This window comes from Rhinopithecus roxellana, chromosome 8 (genome assembly GCF_007565055.1).
Source record: "Rhinopithecus roxellana isolate Shanxi Qingling chromosome 8, ASM756505v1, whole genome shotgun sequence".
Taxonomy (NCBI): Eukaryota; Metazoa; Chordata; class Mammalia; order Primates; family Cercopithecidae; genus Rhinopithecus; species Rhinopithecus roxellana.
This window is the reverse complement of record NC_044556.1, coordinates 67,640,361-67,660,704: the sequence shown is the minus strand read 5'-3', so window position 1 is coordinate 67,660,704 and position 20,344 is coordinate 67,640,361. Positions and strand designations below refer to the sequence as shown.

The 20,344-nt window shown below is 36.6% G+C and overlaps 1 protein-coding gene across 3 annotated transcripts in view; it reads left to right on the top strand.

The window, feature by feature from the left end:
- Positions 1–20,344, top strand: part of KCNK2 (potassium two pore domain channel subfamily K member 2) — a 247,007-nt gene that overhangs the window by 203,348 nt on the left and 23,315 nt on the right. For all 3 annotated transcript variants that reach the window (XM_010356758.2, XM_030936139.1, XM_010356768.2), the window contains exon 6: positions 1,898–2,037. In XM_010356758.2, the coding sequence (XP_010355060.2) occupies positions 1,898–2,037 (140 nt within the window). The remainder of the gene's footprint in view (positions 1–1,897; positions 2,038–20,344) is intronic.

Here is a 20,344-nt window from a genome sequence, read left to right as displayed (position 1 = left end):
ATCATGAGCAACTTAAAATTTAATTTCTCTACAATAATGTTATACTCAGTATTTTATACTTGATTTTAATATATACTTGTAATTTCTACTTGATTTTTAATATACAACTGCAACTTATTAGCAAAATTTAATTTCTCTACAATAACATTATGTTCAGTATTTTATACTTGATCTTTGATATACTTGCAATTTACTGGCTGAATTTTTGTGAATTGAGCAAATCCACACTCTTTTAAGCACCTCCAGTCTCTATGCTGCTGGTCCTAAAATCCTTATCTTCTGCCCTGTTCTATTAAGTGTTAGATTTGCATTTAAGGATCTTTTTGGTTATTACCTCAAGCACTTCACACCTGTCAGTTCTCAGTTTTAATTACTTTTTTTAAAAAAGTCAGTCTTTCTTCCCTCATTCAGTTACAATATCACCAAAGACCCACAGTGTGGGTCTTTGGTCATCAGAGAGCTCTTCCTCTCACTTATCACAACAAGTAGTTGGTCATCAGTCCTTGATAATTCGGCCTGTAAAATGACTCTTCTTGCCATCTCTGCCCTAACTCAGACACAATAATTTCTTAGCTAATTCAGAACAAAAACTTCTCATGGGGCTTCCCTGTCAGTTCATTCTTCTCTGCCACTGGATCTTTCTGTGGAGATAGTCAAACATGAATATATAGGACTTGTCTCCCTAGAGACTTTTACTTATTCTCCATTGAGTTAAGATGAAATCTTTACAATCTGATACAGCCTACTTTTTCTAGATTTCTCTCTTCTACTTATCTGCTCTTTGGTCAAATACATGTGGAGATTTATCCATGACTAAAAGTCATTTGACTATACTATATATTTTCCACACTGTGCTATTGCAAGTTTTGATCCTCATTACTTAAGACTCACTTTCCTTCTTCCAGAAGTAAAAATCATTTATTCTATGTCCTTTCATATTACTTGTGTATTCTCTTTGTCATCACGCAATATACCTACCCCATTAAGGTTAACTGTCTATATGAGGATTTCTTGGTCTAAATTATGAATTTTTCAAGAGAGGTATTTGATTTCTTATTTGTGAAAATAAAAACAGTTTCACTGTTGGGACTTAATAAATGCCCCCATATTAATGGGGTACTGAACAAAGGGTGTGTTGAAATGAACCCAGATTCTCATAGGTATAGTTATTGTTCCAAGTGGATGGAGAAGTTCTTCAAGGATTAGAGTAAAAAAAAAAAGAGCCTTGCCAATTTTTTTTTTCTTGAGAGCTACGGTTTTATTTTATGACAGTCATGGGAATTTCTCAGAAAAGTCAGAGAGTGATGAATGGTAGTATTACCCTCAAATTTCTATTTGTTCTCATTCGAACCATCAAGTCATTATCTCTGGCATTTGTTAGTGATTCATTGTACTGATGACTTTAAAATATGAGCCATCACTAGAGTTGTTCACTTGCTGTTCAGTTTGGCATTAAGTTGATTAGCTAGCATGTATTTATTGGCAATGAGGTAAATATGCTAAGTTAAATGCACACCAACAAAAGTGTAATCGCTGTCTTCTATTTGTTAAAATAGAGGTGGAAAAAGAAACTTAGTACACATAGAATAATTAAGTACTAGACTGAGATGGATTATATAAATGTAAATGAAACATGAAGCAAGGAAAAATCATGATGATCTGAAGAAGCAATGAAAGGTTTCATTAAGAAAAACTTAACTTATTCTTGAAAAATAGGTAAGAATTATGTGAATGAAAATGAGAAATTCAAAATGAAGAAAATAATATAAGTCCATTGACAAGAATACTAGATTTCTGTGTTTTGCAAACCAAAATTTAGTTAGTAATTTTAGCAATACCTAGATTGTTTACTTTTAAGAATATGAAGTTATTTTGTTCTACTTTGTTTTGTCTCCAGGTGGATCTGATATTGAATATCTGGACTTCTATAAGCCTGTTGTGTGGTTCTGGATCCTTGTAGGGCTTGCTTACTTTGCTGCTGTCCTGAGCATGATTGGAGATTGGCTCCGAGTGATATCTAAAAAGACAAAAGAAGAGGTGAGAATTAAGAAGTGTGCAAAAACACTTCTATTTAGTTAATTTAATAAAGGTTATTTTAAATTATGTTTACGTTTACATTTAAAATATTTAAACATTTTAAAATGTTAATATTTTCTATTTGGCATGAATTTGCTATATGAGACTATGAGCAAATATATGAGTTGTAATTTATTCAGTTAGAAAATGTTTCTATGCCAATTGCTGTCTCAGAACTGAGGGCAATTTCTAATGAAAAAGGATGCAACTAAAAACATTTTCTTTGTTATTTCTTTTTCTTTTGTTTTCTTTCTTTTGTTCTCAAGGGCACAAAATAAATTTTATTCTGTAAAGAAAAATATAATAGAAAATATTTGTATCAAGAAATCAGGAGCATGAAATAGTGAATGTTTTAAATAATGTGGAAGGTTTTTTACCTTTAACTTATTTTATTTTTCTTATGTCTATATAAATTTGTACATACACATGTATATATATTTCAAAGCTGTATGAATTATGGCCGTTTTCCCTGTGTATAGATTTTAACAATTTTAAAAGTTGTCAATTTACTTATCTTGTACAACTATACTTATAGAAGTGAACATTAGAATTTTGACTCATGAAATTTTGGAAAATTTGAAATTTAAATATTGATTTTGAAATTCTATTGCTTGGAAATTAAATTTTGATTTCATATTTACATATCCAGGATCACTATTAGTTTGAATGTGACAGGGTAATGTTTTATTATGAAATGTGTATTTCTTGCTTCTGGGTCTTAGTCGACTTTGCTAATTGTTTCAAAGAACAACAAATCTGTAAAACCTGTCCCTATAGTGTCTATTGCCTTCCTTTAACTATCTTTCCTAGTTAAACTATCCTTTAACTAGGCCACAGATATCAGTGTCAGACTCTTTGATAGCTACAAGCATGAATTCTTTAAGCATACACCCAAAAGAAATAGAATAAGGTAGAAAATGATGAAATTAACTTCCCTTTACAAATGTTTTCTTTGAAAATTATCAAGCCATGTAATTTTTTTGTTTTGTTTTGTTTTGTTTTTGAGATGAAGTCTCTCTTTGTTGTCCAGGCTGGAGTGCAGTGATATGATCTAAGCTCACCGCAACCTCTGCCTCCCAGGTTCAAGTGATTCTCCCACCTCAGCCTCCTGAGTGTCTGGGACTACAGGCTCGCACCACCATGCCTAGCTATTTATTTATTTATTTATTTTTGTATTTTTAGTAGAGACAGGGTTTCATCGTGTTGGCTGGGCTGGTCTAGAACTCTTGACCTTCAAGTGATCTGCCTGCCTCTGCCTCCCAAAGTGCCAGGGCTGCAGGCATGAGCCACCATGCCAGGCCAAGTCATATAATTTTTTATTCATACCCAAGGTGCCTATGTGAGCTAGCAAGAATGTAAATTATCCATACTTTACTTCGAGGATACCATATTTCCTAATTGGGAATTTACTTATTCAGTATGCATTAGTCTATATCTTAGTTGCATCATCAAATCAAAATATTTTTATTATAAACAAGTCAGTAAGACAATATGCTTGACACTATAATTTAAATTGCATGAAACGCCTTGCTTTGAATAGGACCTGTTCAATGGATTTGCCTCAACCTTAGGCTCCTTGTATGTGGTGTGCATGTGTGAGTGTGGTGTTTGTGGGGGCAGTAGGGGATGGGAGAGAGAGAGAGAAATATGATGGATGGTTATTCTTCATATGTACTTCATGTATATCCTGAGGTGCTAAGGGAAAAAGTGGAAATTATAGTTAGGGAATGTTTTGGATAACATAGCTAAAAAGAGAACTACTCAAACATCAAGCAATAATTTGGCTTTCAAATGGATTTGGAAACACAAGCACACAAGCATGTATTTCTTAAATAAAATAGACTTGAGCAGAACCTATTTCATACAGTCAGGTAGTTAGGAAAAGTATTGTTTTGCAATACACAAATGCACACATATAATATTATAAATAAACCATGTATTATATACATACACACTTATATCTTAATGTGTTTGTGGTCCACAGTCTAAAAGTTTGAAAGCCACTAAGGCACAGATAGTACAGAGGGAAATTTTATATCTTTATTAATTGATGATATTGGTATAAAATATCTGCTTAAATGTTTAAAACTTGTATTATTAAAAAACAGTGCTTTTTGTGATAGGACTAGCCGGGTCAAAGAATTAGCACACTTTTCCAGAGTAATGAGTCTGCTCTAGCTGTTAAAACAAAATATGGCCGGGCGCGGTGGCTCAAGCCTGTAATCCCAGCACTTTGGGAGGCCGAGACGGGCGGATCACGAGGTCAGGAGATCGAGACCATCCTGGCTAACACGGTGAAACCCCGTCTCTACTAAAAATACAAAAACTAGCCGGGCGAGGTGGCGGGCGCCTGTAGTCCCAGCTACTCGGGAGGCTGAGGCAGGAGAATGGCGTAAACCCGGGAGGCGGAGCTTGCAGTGAGCTGAGATCTGGCCACTGCACTCCAGTCCGGGCGACAGAGCGAGACTCCGCCTCAAAAAAAAAAAAAAAAAAAAAAAAAAAAAAAAAAAAAAAAAAAAAAAAAAAAAAACAAAATATGACAGACTGGGTGGTATAACAACAGACTTTTTTTTTTTCTCACAATTCTGGAAGCTAGAAGTCCAAGAAGGTGCTAGCAGGGTTGGTTTCTGGTGAGGTCTCTCTCCTAGACTTGCAGGTGGTGCCTTTCCACTGTGTCCTCATATGGCCTTTTCTCTATGTGCATGCATGAGAGAGAGCGAGAGATCATGTGAGCATGTATACTCTGGTATATTTTTCACTTCTTAAAAGGACACCAGTCCTATTGGATTAGGGCCCCACTTTCATGACCTCATTCAACCTTAATTACCTTCTTTAAAACCCTGTCTCCAAAGGCAATCACACTGGAGCTTAGGGCTTCAACATACGACTTTTGGGGAGACACGAATCAAGCCATAACACCATCTTTTCAAATAAATACAAATTTCTACATAACTGATTTATTCAAAATGAAAATCAAGACTGGGTGTGGTTGATTAAGTTTGTAATCCCAGCACTTTGGGAGGCTGAGGCGGGCAGATATCCTGAGTCCAGTAGTTTAAGATCAGTCTGACCAACATGGTGAAACTTCATCTCTACTAAAAATACAAAAATTAACTGGGCATGGGGGTGGGTGCCTGTAGTCCCAGCTACTCAGAAGGGTGAGGCGGGGGAATCCTTTGAACCTGGGAGGCGAAGGTTTCAGTGAGCAGAGATGGCGCTACTGCGCTCCAGCCTGGGTAACAGAGCCAGACTCTGTCTCAAACAAACAAACAAACAAAAAACAGGGTTGTGTGCTTGCTTATGAGTGATCTTCATGATTCTCAACTGAAAGTATGAGATGTAGCACTGTGTTTTCATGCTAAACATTGCAGGGCTTTTTTGTTTTGTTTTGTTTTTTGTTTTTTCTTACCACACATCTTTTGGCGTCTACCTAATATTCTGGGTAGCATGTGCTGTCTGGTGATTGCATCTGCCGAAAGCTCAGCTAAGTCAAGGCTACGACCAAAGCTTTAAGTGAACCATCCGAAGATGCAGCTGCTCTGGACAGGGGAGCCAGCTGAAATGGAGCTTTCAATTGGAATAGATATGTATATTTTCTGATTTATAATGTAATTTAGGGAACTGCAAAATGGGGTCACGAATTCAACAGAGAATATGAAGAAAGACAGGGAAAGGCCCCTTATAATTTTCAAAATATCATTATGGCCAAAGTTTTTATGAACAGAATACTGTTAAAATTTCGAACACAATGGAAAATGATTATTATATAATTTTAGTTTTGCAATAACTCACTAAAGGTATAAATCAATAAAAGCCCACTAAATATAATCTAGTTGTCACCTCTGTGTAGATGAACCAATGCCAGGTGACTGCTCAATAGGTATTCCTTACTTTCCATGCCCAAGTCATTCCGGGCACTGTTAGTTTTAAAAACTCCCAAAGTGTTAAGAAACAACAAGGTTATTTCTAGTTTTCAGTTTTGATGAATAAAAACACTAAACATTTTTAATAACTGGGAATCTTCCTCACTAAAAAATTTAACTAGTACAAAGTATAAAAAATACAAAATTAAATATAGCTTCAAATTTTCCAAGTGATAATACTTGGACACATGCTTTCCCTGAATGAAAAGATTTTGGCTAATAACCCCAGTCTTATATTATTTTTTCAAAAACAAATCTGCTTAAACCATATTGGTTGAAGTATGAAAATATAGATCTAGTCGTATGTGCCCTTATTCCATTTCTGTTTTTTATGTTTAAACATATTGTTTCCAGCCAGGCGCTGTGGCTAGCACCTGTAATCCCAGCACTTTGGGAGGCTGAGGCGGGCGGATCACCAGAGGTCAGGAGTTTGAGACCAGCCTGGCCAACGTGGTGAAATCCTGTCTCTACTAAAAATACAAAAATTAGCTGGGCAGGGGGATGTGTGCCTGTAATCCCAGCTACTCCGGAGGCTGAGGCAGTAGAATCGCTTGGACCTGGGAAGGCGGAGGTTCCAGTGAGCCAAGATCATGCCACTGCACTCCAGCCTGGGTGACAGAGCAAGACTCCATCTTCAAAAAAATAAAAATAAAATGAAAAATAAAATAAATTATGTTTCCAGTGAAGAATAGTTTTAATGAAATTATGTTTTGTTTTCCATCAACATGCTGAAATAAAACATGGTCTAGCTAATCCATCTGAAATATTTGAAGAGGAAATGATTTGTTGAAACATACTATATATTCAAAAGTGCCACATATAATTATAGTTGATCTGCATCAAGGAAAACAATAATGAGTGCAGTAATTTTCCAGTTTTCCACGGAAACATATGCATTTCTGTAAAAGTGTTTGTCTATTTTTTAAGCTCCAGTGGAGGGTAGGCACATGTTTAACAGAAAGAATTGGTAAGTCAACTTATCTTTTTTATGAAACTATGTACTATCTTCTGAGGAAATAATGTTTCCACTTATAAAATAAAGCTTATTTAGATATTCTGGATAATACAATAATACTGCTACCTGAGGGAGGCATAATAGAAATCAGATGTGACCACGAAACTCAGAAGGTAAAATCTGTGCTTGCTTAGGAAGAAAGCATGGAGCAGGGCATCGTTACTACACACAGGCATACCTCAAGTTCCTGCTGTTCACATTTCTTGAGCTTGAAAGGGCCTGTGATTTCTACATACTTCTATCGATGCCCATGTGCCAGTGTTTGGGTGTTCCTGTGCACATACGAGATAAACACCACCGTGGCCCACACCATAGCATGCTAATGTTGTCGGGCTAGGTGGCACCATAGCTGGCCACAGTGAATTGATAGCCAGGCAATGCTTCTCTACCAATATAATTTCCTTGGTCTCTGAAGATGCTTATGCAAATAGAGGCTCTCACTTTAGTAAGCTGGCCTTCTATTGTATGAAAACTACACCCTTTGACTGGACAATGCTAGTGCCAAGAAGCCTTGAAAGACTGTCCCTGAATTTTTATTTCACCCCAATTTTGTGAAGGGGCCTGAGAATGTGAAAGAACATAGTTTTGTTTTGTTTTGTTTTGCTAATTACCTGGTGGCAGCATTTGGTAATTTCACTCTAAATTTCACTCTGGTTGGCAATGACTCTTTCAGGAAAAGAGCTGGTACTTGGAGGCTCTTTGTCTTGGCCAGAGATGAGCAATTAAGAAACAGTTGCAGCCTGGGCCCCGGAAAGTTTGCAGCAGATCACTTTATCATTATTTCTTATGGGAGAAGTGCTTTCAATTTGCAAATGCCATTGGAATAGCTTAGACTTTATTCAGAAAACTTTAGGGAGCCATTGAAGGATTTTAAGTAAGTGGAATGAATGATGTTGGCAACGGTGAGGAAGATGATTTAGTTGCAAACAAAGCTAGATTCACGAAAATCAACTGGGAGAGTTACTGCAGGTATCCAGATACTATCAAATGAAGGGTCCAGGACAGCAATGGGATAGAGATGAAAGTTCAGATTTCAAAAATATTTGGGGGATAAAAGGAAGAGAATTTAGTGACCCATTAACTGTGCACAATGAAGAGAAAAGGAGAATGACATCCATAATTCAAACTTTGGATAGGATTACAGAATGCCGGAAAATGAGAGATTTTGCAAAAATTGAAACAATGAGATAGTTTTATGTTGGACATGTTACGATTGCAGACGTAACAGACATTCAGATAGTTCAATTTTAGAAAATTGCCTCTGCATGCCTGGAATGTAGGAGAAATTAAAGCTGGGAAGACAGGGCCATCACTACCTGAGAGCTGTGAGTATAGATGAATTCACCTAATGAAGATTTGTAAAGTAAGTCAATAGTGGAGTTAAAAACAACGTGGAGTAATACCTTCACTTAAGGTGTGGGATGTGGAGAGTATGGACTGTTTAGCAAACAACGTAGTTAAATAAATTGATCTGTGATTGGGTCTGTTGGAAAGGCAAAGACATCGAGGTTTTGAAGAGAGGAAGATGGTTACAGTGATTGATCATATTGACTAAAGAAAACGGTGAAGAAAATCCAAGGAAAGACTAACATAATAACATAAAACAGGTGAAAAAAGTAACTAGAATTCCCCATTAGGTTGTGCTCCTGATGCACCGCTCTTATAGAAAACCATGTAAATTTTGTTCTCTGGCATGGGTGCAATACAGTAGCTATATCTTAAGATAGTTCCGGCCACATAAAATACAATTTCAAAAGGCAACAGCACAGTGTTTTTTCCAAGGAAATGGGGGCCCTTGGAGCATGACTAATATAAACCCTCGTGAATGGTGCCCTGGGGAATGGAGCCATGGCATGGCGACCAGTTAGGAATTAGAATTATTTAATGTCGAGTTCCTAAATTATTAATTCATTCAAAAACTGCTATTAAGTTCTTACTATGTGATGAGTGCTGTATTGGATGCTGGGAGTAACTCTTCATCTGTGGTAGTTTGAAGTCCATCTCTTTACTGGGAGGATTGCACAGGTGGTGTGTTTGCTTACTGATCTTTCTAATGCTTGCTTTTACTTTTCTTCCTCCAGTGCTGGAAAAAGGAGCTTTGACTAATAGGATTGATTGGAGAACACTTGTTAACATAGCCTGCTTTTACTTTTTTCTTTTCTTTTTCTTCTTCCCACCCTCCATCACTCCCTTCCTTTTTTCTTTGACCTTCAGACTATATGCCAGACTTGGTAATTATTGCTTTGATTTCTATGATATTGTAGGGCAGAGGGGGCAATACTGTTTGGTACAATTTTTCTGGCAGTGTTTCTTACTGTTATTGTTCTCTTACTGAGATATTCAAGTAGCTATAAATGACTACTTGAAATTGGACTATGGGCATAATATTAATTGACCGTAAAACTTCTCAGGTTTATGTCTTACACATGTAACTCTTCTTTGGCTAAAGGATAAGAATAAAATAAAATAGAAGCAGGAAGGGTCACGATGGGCTATTCAAACTAAAGCATACATAAAGGGCCCATCTTCTCTTTCCCACGGGGAGAGGGGTGCCGTTCACTATGTGATGGGGAAAAGATCAGAGCAATCAGATTTTGAGGTTCATCTGCTGGTCAATGTTGGCTCTGCCTAATTATGCAAAGGAGAAAGTTCTTTCTTTCTCCAGTCACAGTCTGAGTTCAGCAAGTTATTGTCTATTTAGTAAATAGGCAATTGGAGAGGAGAATAAAACAAGGCAAGAATTAAATTATGCTTGAAGGCAACATTTACTGCCAGAAACCCAGACATGTCTGATTTCTAAGTGAATTGTATGAGCAATCATTTCTGCAGAACCGAGACCCCAAATTATGTCTCTGTATAGCCTCAGTATTATGTTGCATGTTATGAACCTTTGTGGTTCTAACTTCAGGGAGGCCTTAATAAGTCAAAATGTGTACCTAAACATGAAATAGGGTTTGAGGAGGTTCAGAAATGGAAACACTTCTCTTCTAGAACACATTTTAAGTTATTTCCCTTTTAATACTAAATGAGATAGTCATGTACAATGCACAGCTGTCAAATAATAATGGCTAATAAGGAAGTGGAAACACACAGAGGTACAGTGACTTGGGAAAGGTTGTATAGCTGGTAAAGTGGAAGAATCAATAATGAACTCAGATAGCTTGACTCCATGGCCCAACCTTTTAACGTTTTAGCTATGCTGCTTCCCAATTGCTCACAATGTTTCTTACCTGTTGTTGTTATTGTTTATTTCTGCCTCTGCCTTCTTAGCTCACTTCTTCTCATCCTTCCCCATTCTTCTCTTCCCTCCTTCCCTTTCCTCTTCCCCTCTCTTTCCTCCTCCTTCTTTCCTCTTTTTGCCTTATGTGGGTAATATTGACTCATCAGAAACATGTGCCCAAGGCTTACCCATCTGCTACTGTGTAACTACAGAGAAGAGCTTTGTGTATTTAATTTGGTTACTAATTATTTATGGTATAGATCAGTGAAATCTTGAAACCTAAAATTTTTACGTTCTTTCAAGTGAAAAGAAGTGATTTGTATGATTTCTGAAAAGTGAGTGGGTTTTGAGGCCAACAAAACTGAGATTTAATTCTATCTCAACTATTTACTAGCTCTGCAAACATCACCAAAATATCTAATCTCTTTTGAATCCGTATTTCTTTTCTGATAAAATTAAGGTATGGTGTCTCCTTTATGAGTTTGCTGTGAAGATGTGGTGAGGAGTGTATGTGATGTGGCTGAATGCTTACTGAATGCTTGTTTCTTTCCACATGGGTTTCTGAATAAATTAATATCAAATTATCTCAAATCAAATAATTTTATGAAGTTCTAAGACTATATATATATAATATCTTCATATATTGTGCTATGTAGGGCATAAAATATCATGAGTGCTTATAGGTCTAAACATTTTACCTGGTTGAAATAATAAGTAAACACAAAAGAGACGATAAACAAACAAACAAAAACTATTGAGGGTGTCTATACTACTATAATTTAATCACAAAACCAGAGTCCAAAATAGCCTAGTAAAAAAATGAATATTGAAATTTCAAATACGTTGAATATTCTATGGACTTTTAACAGACTAGTTTCTACATTAAACGTTCCTAAAATCTACCCAGATCCTCGTTTTTTTTTTTTTTGTTTGTTTGTTTGTTTTCTTTTTTTTTCTTGAATTAGACCCACAAATTTTCTAGTGTCTTGCTGTCTCAATTGAGGTAGAACCTGTCTGGATTCTTCCTTTTATTAAACCAAGAGGCAATAGCTCAATTGTTGTCTTAAAAAATAAAAATGTGCAGGAAGATTACTTTTGCTTTCTTCCTTTTTTTTTTTAAATTTTAGGTGGAATTCTCAGTACAAATGGTGACTTTTTTTTCTTTTAGATTATGTATTTCACAGAATGTCATCTGGTAATGGAAGTTCAGAATAATTTTTTTTCTATTCCTTTGTAAATAATAAGAAAATAAGTTAATAGTTTCTGCCTCAAAGCTCCTTATAAGTAATTTCATTTTCTTTAGCTAGAGAGCACATTATGAGGATTTAGTGCATCAAGATACAATATTATTTTTCTTTTTTGACTATTTTGAGACTGTTATCTGTTTTGAGAAATTGTGTTAGGAAAAGTGGCCACCATGAACTTGGCTTTCAAAATTGTTTTTGGACTTTCTTCAGCAAACCAAAGTATTGCACTTGCCTGTATTCAGATCTAAAAAAATCACATTTTACAAAAAATCAAACTATGTTTGCTGAGAACAGAAGAAAATGTGTTTTCAAACATGGATCAAAATGAACTTGGTTTTAGCTCCTCTTTAAGATGGCTTTTTCTAAATGAATATTAGCTTGTGATTGGTTGGCACTGAGAGTGGGGGGCATTTTGAATAATCAAATCAGGGATTATTTAATCATCTTTTGCAACAAAGTATGATGATTTGTTTAGCATTCAGTGGATGACACCCTAATTGTAATAAGAGAATTTAGCTCTTCCTGCCTCAAACTTGATTTGAACCAAAAGAATGGCTTCTAATAAATGATGCACGTGCATGTGTGCACACGCACATGTGTGCACACGCACATGTGTGCCCATGTGTGCAAGTGCACACACATAAAATCTCTTATTTCAAAACAAGATAGAATGTCTATTCTTTCTCCAGCAAAAGTGCTAGTCATCAGTATTGATCATGAAATATTTTCATTTGACTCTTTCCAGATACATATTAGGATTGTACTTCCTCTTCTTTTCTTTCTTTCTTTTCTTTTCTTTTTTTTTTTTTTTGAGACGGAGCCTCGCCTTGTCGCCCAGGCTGGAGTGCAGTGGCGTGATCTCGGCTCACTGCAAACTCTGCCTCCTGGGTTCACGCCACTCTCCTGCCTCAGCCTCCTGAGTAGCTGGGACTACAGGCGCCCACCACCATTCCCGGCTAATTATTTTAAATTTTTAGTAGAGACAGGGTTTCACCATGTTAGCCATGATGGTCTCGATCTCCTGACCTCGTGATCCACCCTTTCTCAGCCTCCCAAAGTGCTGGGATTACAGGCATGATCCACCGCGCCCGGCCCTACTTCCTCTTCCTTTTTGTGTTTGGTGCCATATAAACAGATCTGGCCAAGGATTTGTGGGCAGAATTCATGTGAGTGAATGGGAGAAATTTTTTAAATTAATTAATTAATTAATTAATTAATTAATTAATTTTTGAGACAGAGCTGGAGTGCAGTGACGCAATCTCAGCTCACAGCAACCTCTACCTCCCAGGTTCAAGTGATTCTTCTGCCTCAGCCTCCTGAGTAGCTGGGACTACAGGCACACACCACTACGTCTGGCTAATTTTTGTATTTTTAGTAGAGACAGGGTTTAACCATATTGGTCAGACTGGTCTTGAACTCCTGACCTCGTGATTCATCTGCCTTGGCCTCCCAAAGTAGTGCTGGGATCACCTGGCCAGGAAGGTTTAATTGCATCTGTGAGTGCCTCAAGATCCTCTTGCCCTCTATCACAATTACCATAGGAGATCATGGATGCCATGTCAGCCTGGGTCCCTGAGTAACTACACTGAGCAGATCCCCTTGCTGACTTGTGGATATTTAACCAGAACAAGAAATTAACCTTTGTTGCTTTAAGCCACTAAGATGAAGGGGTTATTCGTTCTGTATTACAACCTTTGCTATCCTGATTGATTTGATAACACACCGTAATCATTGTTTCTCTAATTCAAGGACAGAATTACAATGATAATATTATTATTTTAATAATATTATTGTTTAAGGAAAAAGTTAAAATGATAATTTTGGAGATTTAGACTTTATATGCCATGTTTATATTTGGTAAGTTTTACATTAGCTTCCAAATCTCTGACAGGCTTAGGTGTATTATCTACATTATCTTACTTAAGATTCACTAGTAGTTTTAGTAAAACTGAAGCATCAAGGTAAGAGTTCAAGTAAAATAGAGCAACCTGCCTTTTAACTCTTCATGGGCTGTAAATTCCAGAGACCAGGTCCTATAAAAAGGGAGTTTCTGCTCTCAGCCTTACTGTTATCCCTGTTTCTGATTCTGTATACACATACAAGATTGAGTCCAGTGACGCTGAATCTGTTTTGTATGTAAATTTCCATAAGAAGAAATATTGAACTGAATGCGTTTTCATAAAATCAATGCATAATATCAAAGCATTCAGACATGGAAGAGTAGAATACTCTTATATAATATTATTTTTGAAATTTATTAAGTTGAACTGTGTGAAATTATTGACATCCAGCTGTTTTTGACCTTAAAAATCACAGTCTCACTTGATTCAATGTAATATTCTAAGGAAATATACAAGTACTATAAAATCAATTCACTAGATTATAACCTTTACATTAGGCAAAATCATATTTGGCCACACATCTATGTTATATTTTCTTTATTCATTAGTTAACAAAAACTTTTCAAAATCCTATTCTGATTACATACAGACTATGGAATAATTATTGCATCTCAGCTCAAGAGACCAATGTGTTGCACTTGCATGTTACACAAATCTCTACCTTTTAGATTTGTCATGTGTCCCTCTAAGACTATCACTCCAGTTTTCCCGCTTCTTTGTTCACATGGGCACATCATAACTGCTTCTGCTGCTGAAGCTCTCCCTGGGGCCATGGCACTGTAATAATGAATACTGATTCCTCACTTTATTCCCTATAACACAGTTAATATAAGGCTGAAACAGATTATAACTTTATAGAAGTCCTACAGATAATTTAAGGGAATTACAGAGCAGAAAATAAAAACTTCATGCTTGTTGATCAGACAGTGCTGCTTCTACAATCTCTTGACTATCTTCTTAAAGAACCACCTCTTGGCCATTTCACTTCTCAATCTTTATAGGGCTCTGCTTACCACTCCAGACAAATTTGTTCTATTGGATATCCTCTCCCCTGTGGTACAGAGGCCACACTAGCAGAAGACCAGTTGACACAATGATAATGTATGTGCAAATATACTCTCCCCCAAATGGAGATAGCTTTTTAAATCAGGGATCCCCAACCCCTGGGCTGAAGACCAGTACTGGTCCATGTTCTGTTAGGAACCAGGCCGCACAGCAGGAGGTGAATGGTGGGTGAGTGAGCATTACTGCCTGAGCTCTGCCTCCTGTCAGATCAGTGGCAGCATTAGATTCTCACAGGAGCGGGAACCCTATTGTGAACTGTGCACGTGAGAAACCTACGCTGCACACTCCGTATGAGAATCTAATGCCGGCTGTTCTGAGATGGAAGTGTTTCATCCTGAAACCATTCCCCCAACTCTGCCGGTAGAAAAATTGTCCTCCATGAACCTGGCCCCTGGTGCCAAAAAGATTGGGGACTGCTGTTTTAAATGATTAACTGTGACACTGGCTGTCTTAGTCTGAAGCACATGCATTTGAATTGTTTCCTCATGTAAGGTTGTTCCCAAGAATGGTGGACAGGTACTTGACTTACATGTCTGTGAGTAAACAAGCAAATAAATAAACAAATATGCTCAGCAAAGTAGTCACTTTCATAATGAAGGAGGCTTTACTACACTGATACATTCTAGCTCCCATTCAGCGTATCAAGTTACTTTGGATCCCTAAAATGTCTGGTTTTTCACCTTTAATTAAACAGCAACAGAAGCATATGAAAAAAAAAGTTAAATAACACTGATTAGAGAAATGCAAATCAGAAGCACAATTAGATACTATTTCATACCAGTCAGAATGGCTATTATTGAAAAGTCAAAAAACAACAGATGCTGGTGAAGTCATGGAGAAAAAGGAACACTTACACACTGTTGGTTGGATTGTAAATTCATTTAATCATTGTGGAAAGCAGTGTGGAAATTCCTCAAAGAGCTAAAAGCAGAACTACCATTTGACCCAGCAATCCCATTACTGGCGGTATATACCTAGAGGAATGTAAATCATTCTATTATAAAAACACATGCATGTGAATGTTCATTGCAGCACTATTCACAATAGCAAAGACATGGAATTAATGTAACTCCCATCATTGACAGAATGGATAAAGAAAATGTGGTACATATACACCATAGAATACTACACAGCCATAAAAAAGAATGAGATTATGTCTTTTGTGGGAACATGGATGGAGCTGGAGGATATTATCCTTAGCAAACTAACACAGGAACAGAAATCCAAATACTGCATGTTTTCACTTATAAGTGGGAGCTAAATGATAAGAACTTAACACAAAGAAGGAAACAACAGACACTGGGGCCTACTTGAAGGGGGAGGGTGGGAGAAGGGAGAGGAACAGAAAGATAATTATTGGGTACTGGGCTTAATACCTTGGTGATGAAATACTCTGTACAACAAACCACCATGCCACGTGTTTACTTATGTAACAAATCTTCACATGCATCCCCCATCCTAAAATAAAAGTTTAAAAACAAAACAAAAATGCTTCTCACATCTTGCAGCTGTTTGTTCATAGCCACTCTAGTTTTGCTATTTTCATAAGCTCCCAACATCAGCAAGCACTTGAGTATCTTCTGAGAAAAATGCTATGTATGAAATATTTCCCTAAAGCTAGGTAGAAAATAAATTTTATTGGGAAATCTTACTATATAAAGAAATCCATTTTCAAAATTGGAGACTGTGAGTATAAATATGATGATTTTTTTCAAGGAATTTCTCACAAATGTCAAAGTTTGTAATATGTCAGCGGCCCCTTCAATTTCCCTTTGCCTATTCTTTCGTTTTATTTTGTTTCGTTTTGAGATGGAGTCTCGCTCTGTGGCTCAGGCTGGAGTGCAGTGGCACGATCTTGGCTCACTGCAACCTCCGCCTCCTGGGTTCAAGCAATTCTCCTGTCTCGGCCTGCACAGTAGCTGGGATTACAGGCACCTGCCACCACGCCCAGCTAATTTTTGTATTTTAGTGGAGATGGAGTTTCACCATGTTGTCCGGGCTGGTCTTAAATTCCTGACCTCAAGCGATCCACTTGCTTTGGTCTCCCAAAGTGCTGGGACTACAGGTGTGAGCCACTGTGCCCAGCCCTGTTGCCTATTCTTGAGAAACTATTTCTTTTTGTGAGGGCATTTTTTATGATATCTAGTTTTATATATATATACACACACAGTACACATGTACACTGTAGATATACTATATACAAATATGTACTATATATTATGCACTATATATACTATATATAAATATATACTATAAATATATAGTACATATAGTATATATATACAGTGTATGTACATATGTATGTGCGTGTGTACACACATACACACGTGTATAAATTCATCTTAGCTCTCATTCGTGTCATTTCTACCACAGTTTGAGAACTTGATGAACGGATTTAACGAAAACATAACTTTGGTTTAATAACTACTGTTTCATGTTCAGTACATGATTCTGAATGAACAGGCAAGGCAGCAAGGTCATATATAAGCAGGGCAGGGTAAGAATTGCTTTCCTATTTTGAAGCTTCATGAAGTGCAGTATGCAAACTATGCAAGCTCAACAAAAGTCAGTATAGTATGAATACAAAAAAAATAATGATTTTGCTGAATAGTATCTCTGATTTGCAAGTTGAGGACTGTTATGAAGAGATGCATAGCACTAATGATTTCATTCCATGAGTACTCATTGACTTGTTTGTTCACAGACATGTTTTGATTGTCCATGATATGTCAGGCATTTTACTAGGTATTGGGAATACAGTTTTATGTATATAAAACCTTATATATATATATATATACACACACACCATATGTATATACACACACCATATATATATATACACACACACCATATATATACCATATATAGATATATAGTAGCATTTTCCTCAAGGAGAAATTTACAGGTACAAGGGAGTATATAAGCATCTACTAACAATCACTACAGGGTAGATACTGTATTAGAGATATACAGAATATGCTTTACATTCAATGGTGCACAAAAATGGGAATTACTAAATTTAACTGGGTGAACTGGGGAAAATTGCATAAAGACCCCGACTTATCTTGTTCTTTCTTGTTTTGCGTTTCATCTATCAAATCGTCCTACAACAGTGATCTGAAAATGTATCCAGAATCCCAATCACTTGTCACTTGTTTCTTCATTTTTTCCTGTGCCACCATGAGCTCACACTATATTATTGCAAGGACCTCCTAGCTTTCACCTTTGCTTTATGTAAAGTCTGTTTTCAACAAAGATGCCAGAATAATCCTTAGAAACATGAGTTGTATCATGTTATTTCTCTGGTTGGAAGTTTTTGATGGCTTCCCTTTTTCCTCAGAGTAAAAGAGAATGTCTGTAAAGCAGCATAAAAGGTTTTAGATGATCCAGCCCCCTTTCCTCCAGCCTCTTCTCTTCCTCTTCTCTGTCCAGGTGCTCACTCTGATCCAGCCTCACTAGTCCCCTTGCGATTCCCCCAGCACACCAGGAACACTCTTGCCCTGCTGCCGTTGCACTGACTGTTCCCTCTGTTAGCAGTGCTCTTTTCCCAAGTATGGCTGACTCGCCTCCCTGGCTCACCTCCCTGGCTCACCTCCCAATATCGTCAAGTCTTTTCATCAAATACCATTTGTCAATGGGGCCCACTTTGGCCATTCTATTTAAGATTGACACTCCTTTTCCCCAAGCACCCTTGGTTCTCCCTTCCCTGCTCTGCATTTTCATCATATTCACCAACGTCTAACATTCTATACAACATACTCACTTATCATGTGCTATTGTCTACTGGCTGTCTCTCTTCCTAGAAGGTATTTCTCAGAAGACAAGGAATTGTTGCTGTTTCGCTTTATCAAAATCAAGTGAAATGGTGCTTAGCATATAATAGGCACTCAATAAATGCTTGTTGAATTGAATGGATGAATGGGTGTAGAGAGAAAATGATTCAACTTAGAAGCCATAGAATTCAGAAAAACAAAAAAAGGATAAATCTTTAATAATGTAGAGATTTTGTTTTTCATGCTTATTTCCAATATTAGTATATCTATATCTCACTGATAAAAGTTGAACGGCTAAATTTTCATCTCTGTCAAACTAGAGATAAGATTTTAATTTTGTTCATTTTTTAAAATGTTTTCAGTAGAACCGAAGTATACTTATTTTGGTGGTTTATATTCATTCTATTATTGCTTACAGATATAAAATCAATGACAAATAATATTTAAGGAAAGATTAATTTATATTTAAATAGCTTGACAAATAAGCTACTTAAAATTTTCAAGAGGCTAAAATGATTAATGTTTTAATAAAGAAAATCATGAGTAATTACCGTAAGAGGTGGAACAAAGTTTGATGTATCAAACAAGAAGCTAGTTCAAAACTTAGTCTATAGCTGCAGCAAAATGTCAGGAATATTTCATTTTTATTCCTGATGTGATGGTTTTATGGCTGGAGGTTTTTTTGCATTTTTAATTCTTTTGTTGTTTTACTTTTAAATAATTGGTCCTTAGGATTCCCTGTCTTCTAGCTAAAGAGTGCCTACTTCCTACATGTGAAAAGCCCCTTATAACAGTTGATTCTATTTTAAGTATTAGTAGCATTTTCAAGAAGGTTTTTTAATATTTTTGAACTCTCTAAACTATGTAAAATGACAAATTTGCTGATTTGAAGGGCATGTATTTTATTTGAAAGGTGAAATCTATGGCTGAGTAAAAAAAAAAATGCAGGCAGGAAGGGCTACTTTTATCTACAGAACAATAAGCATAGTAATAGTATTAGATAAAGTGAAAGGATGCTTAAAGAAAATGTGTTCTTAACATGAAATTAATTCACTATGGTTCTCTAAATGAGGAATTGGTATGTTTTTCCAACCTCTCCAATGAGAAAATATAGTTACCTTTGATGGATAATGCTAAATAATCTACTGCTTCTATTTTTAACTTAAAAACTTTTGCTCAGAAATGCTGGCTTCACAATGATTGTTAATTCCAAATAATATAAGTTTTCTTCTTCCAGTGGAACTTAGCAGGAATGTTCTTTATTAGAGATGATGTGTCTGAGATTTCCTTCGATCCACTTAGGAATTCTGAATGAGCAGCTCCAGGAAAGTATTAGTTCTACCTCTCTCTCCCTTTGACAGGGTTACATACTAAAAGATCTTTGGAGTAATGATGCTATTTTTGGCACTTGAATGCTAATGTGGATATTTTATATTAGTGTTGCATTAAGGACTACATGTAAAACAAGTCAGTATGTTTTTTTACAGTTTGAGAGGGAAAAGTGAGGGGGACTTATGCTTGACTGGAATAAATGCATTCCTGACTTTGAGACATCATGCAGTTTACACACTATCCAAATGGAAATGTTTTATATAGTTTTACATCCAAGACAGACAATGCTTTTGTTACTCTGCATTTTACCAGTGGGAATACTCACACGCTTCCTGTAGTTCTTTTTGTGCAGCGGGAGGGTAATGGTTTTTTGAAGGGAGGCCTAAGAAAAAATTACCAAGTAAAAGCACTCTTCTTATTTTAAATAAGCAGATTAAACTTTATAAAAAAATTCTCCTGGGCTGGGCACGGTGGCTCATGTCTATAATTCCAGCACTTTGAGAGGCTGAGGTGGGTGGATCATCTGAGGTCAGGAGTTTGAGACTAGCCTGGCCAACATGGTGAAACCCAGTGTCTACTAAAAACATACAAAAATTAGCCCAGCATGATGGCGCATGCCTGTAATCCCAGCTACTTGGGAGCCTGAGGCAGGAGAATCATTTGAACCTGGGAGGCACAGGTTGCAGTCAGCTGAGATCATGCAATTGCACTCCAGCCTGGGTGACAAGAGCAAAACTCTGTCTCCAAAAAAAAAAAAAAAAAAAAGTTATCCCAATTTTACTATAAAATTAC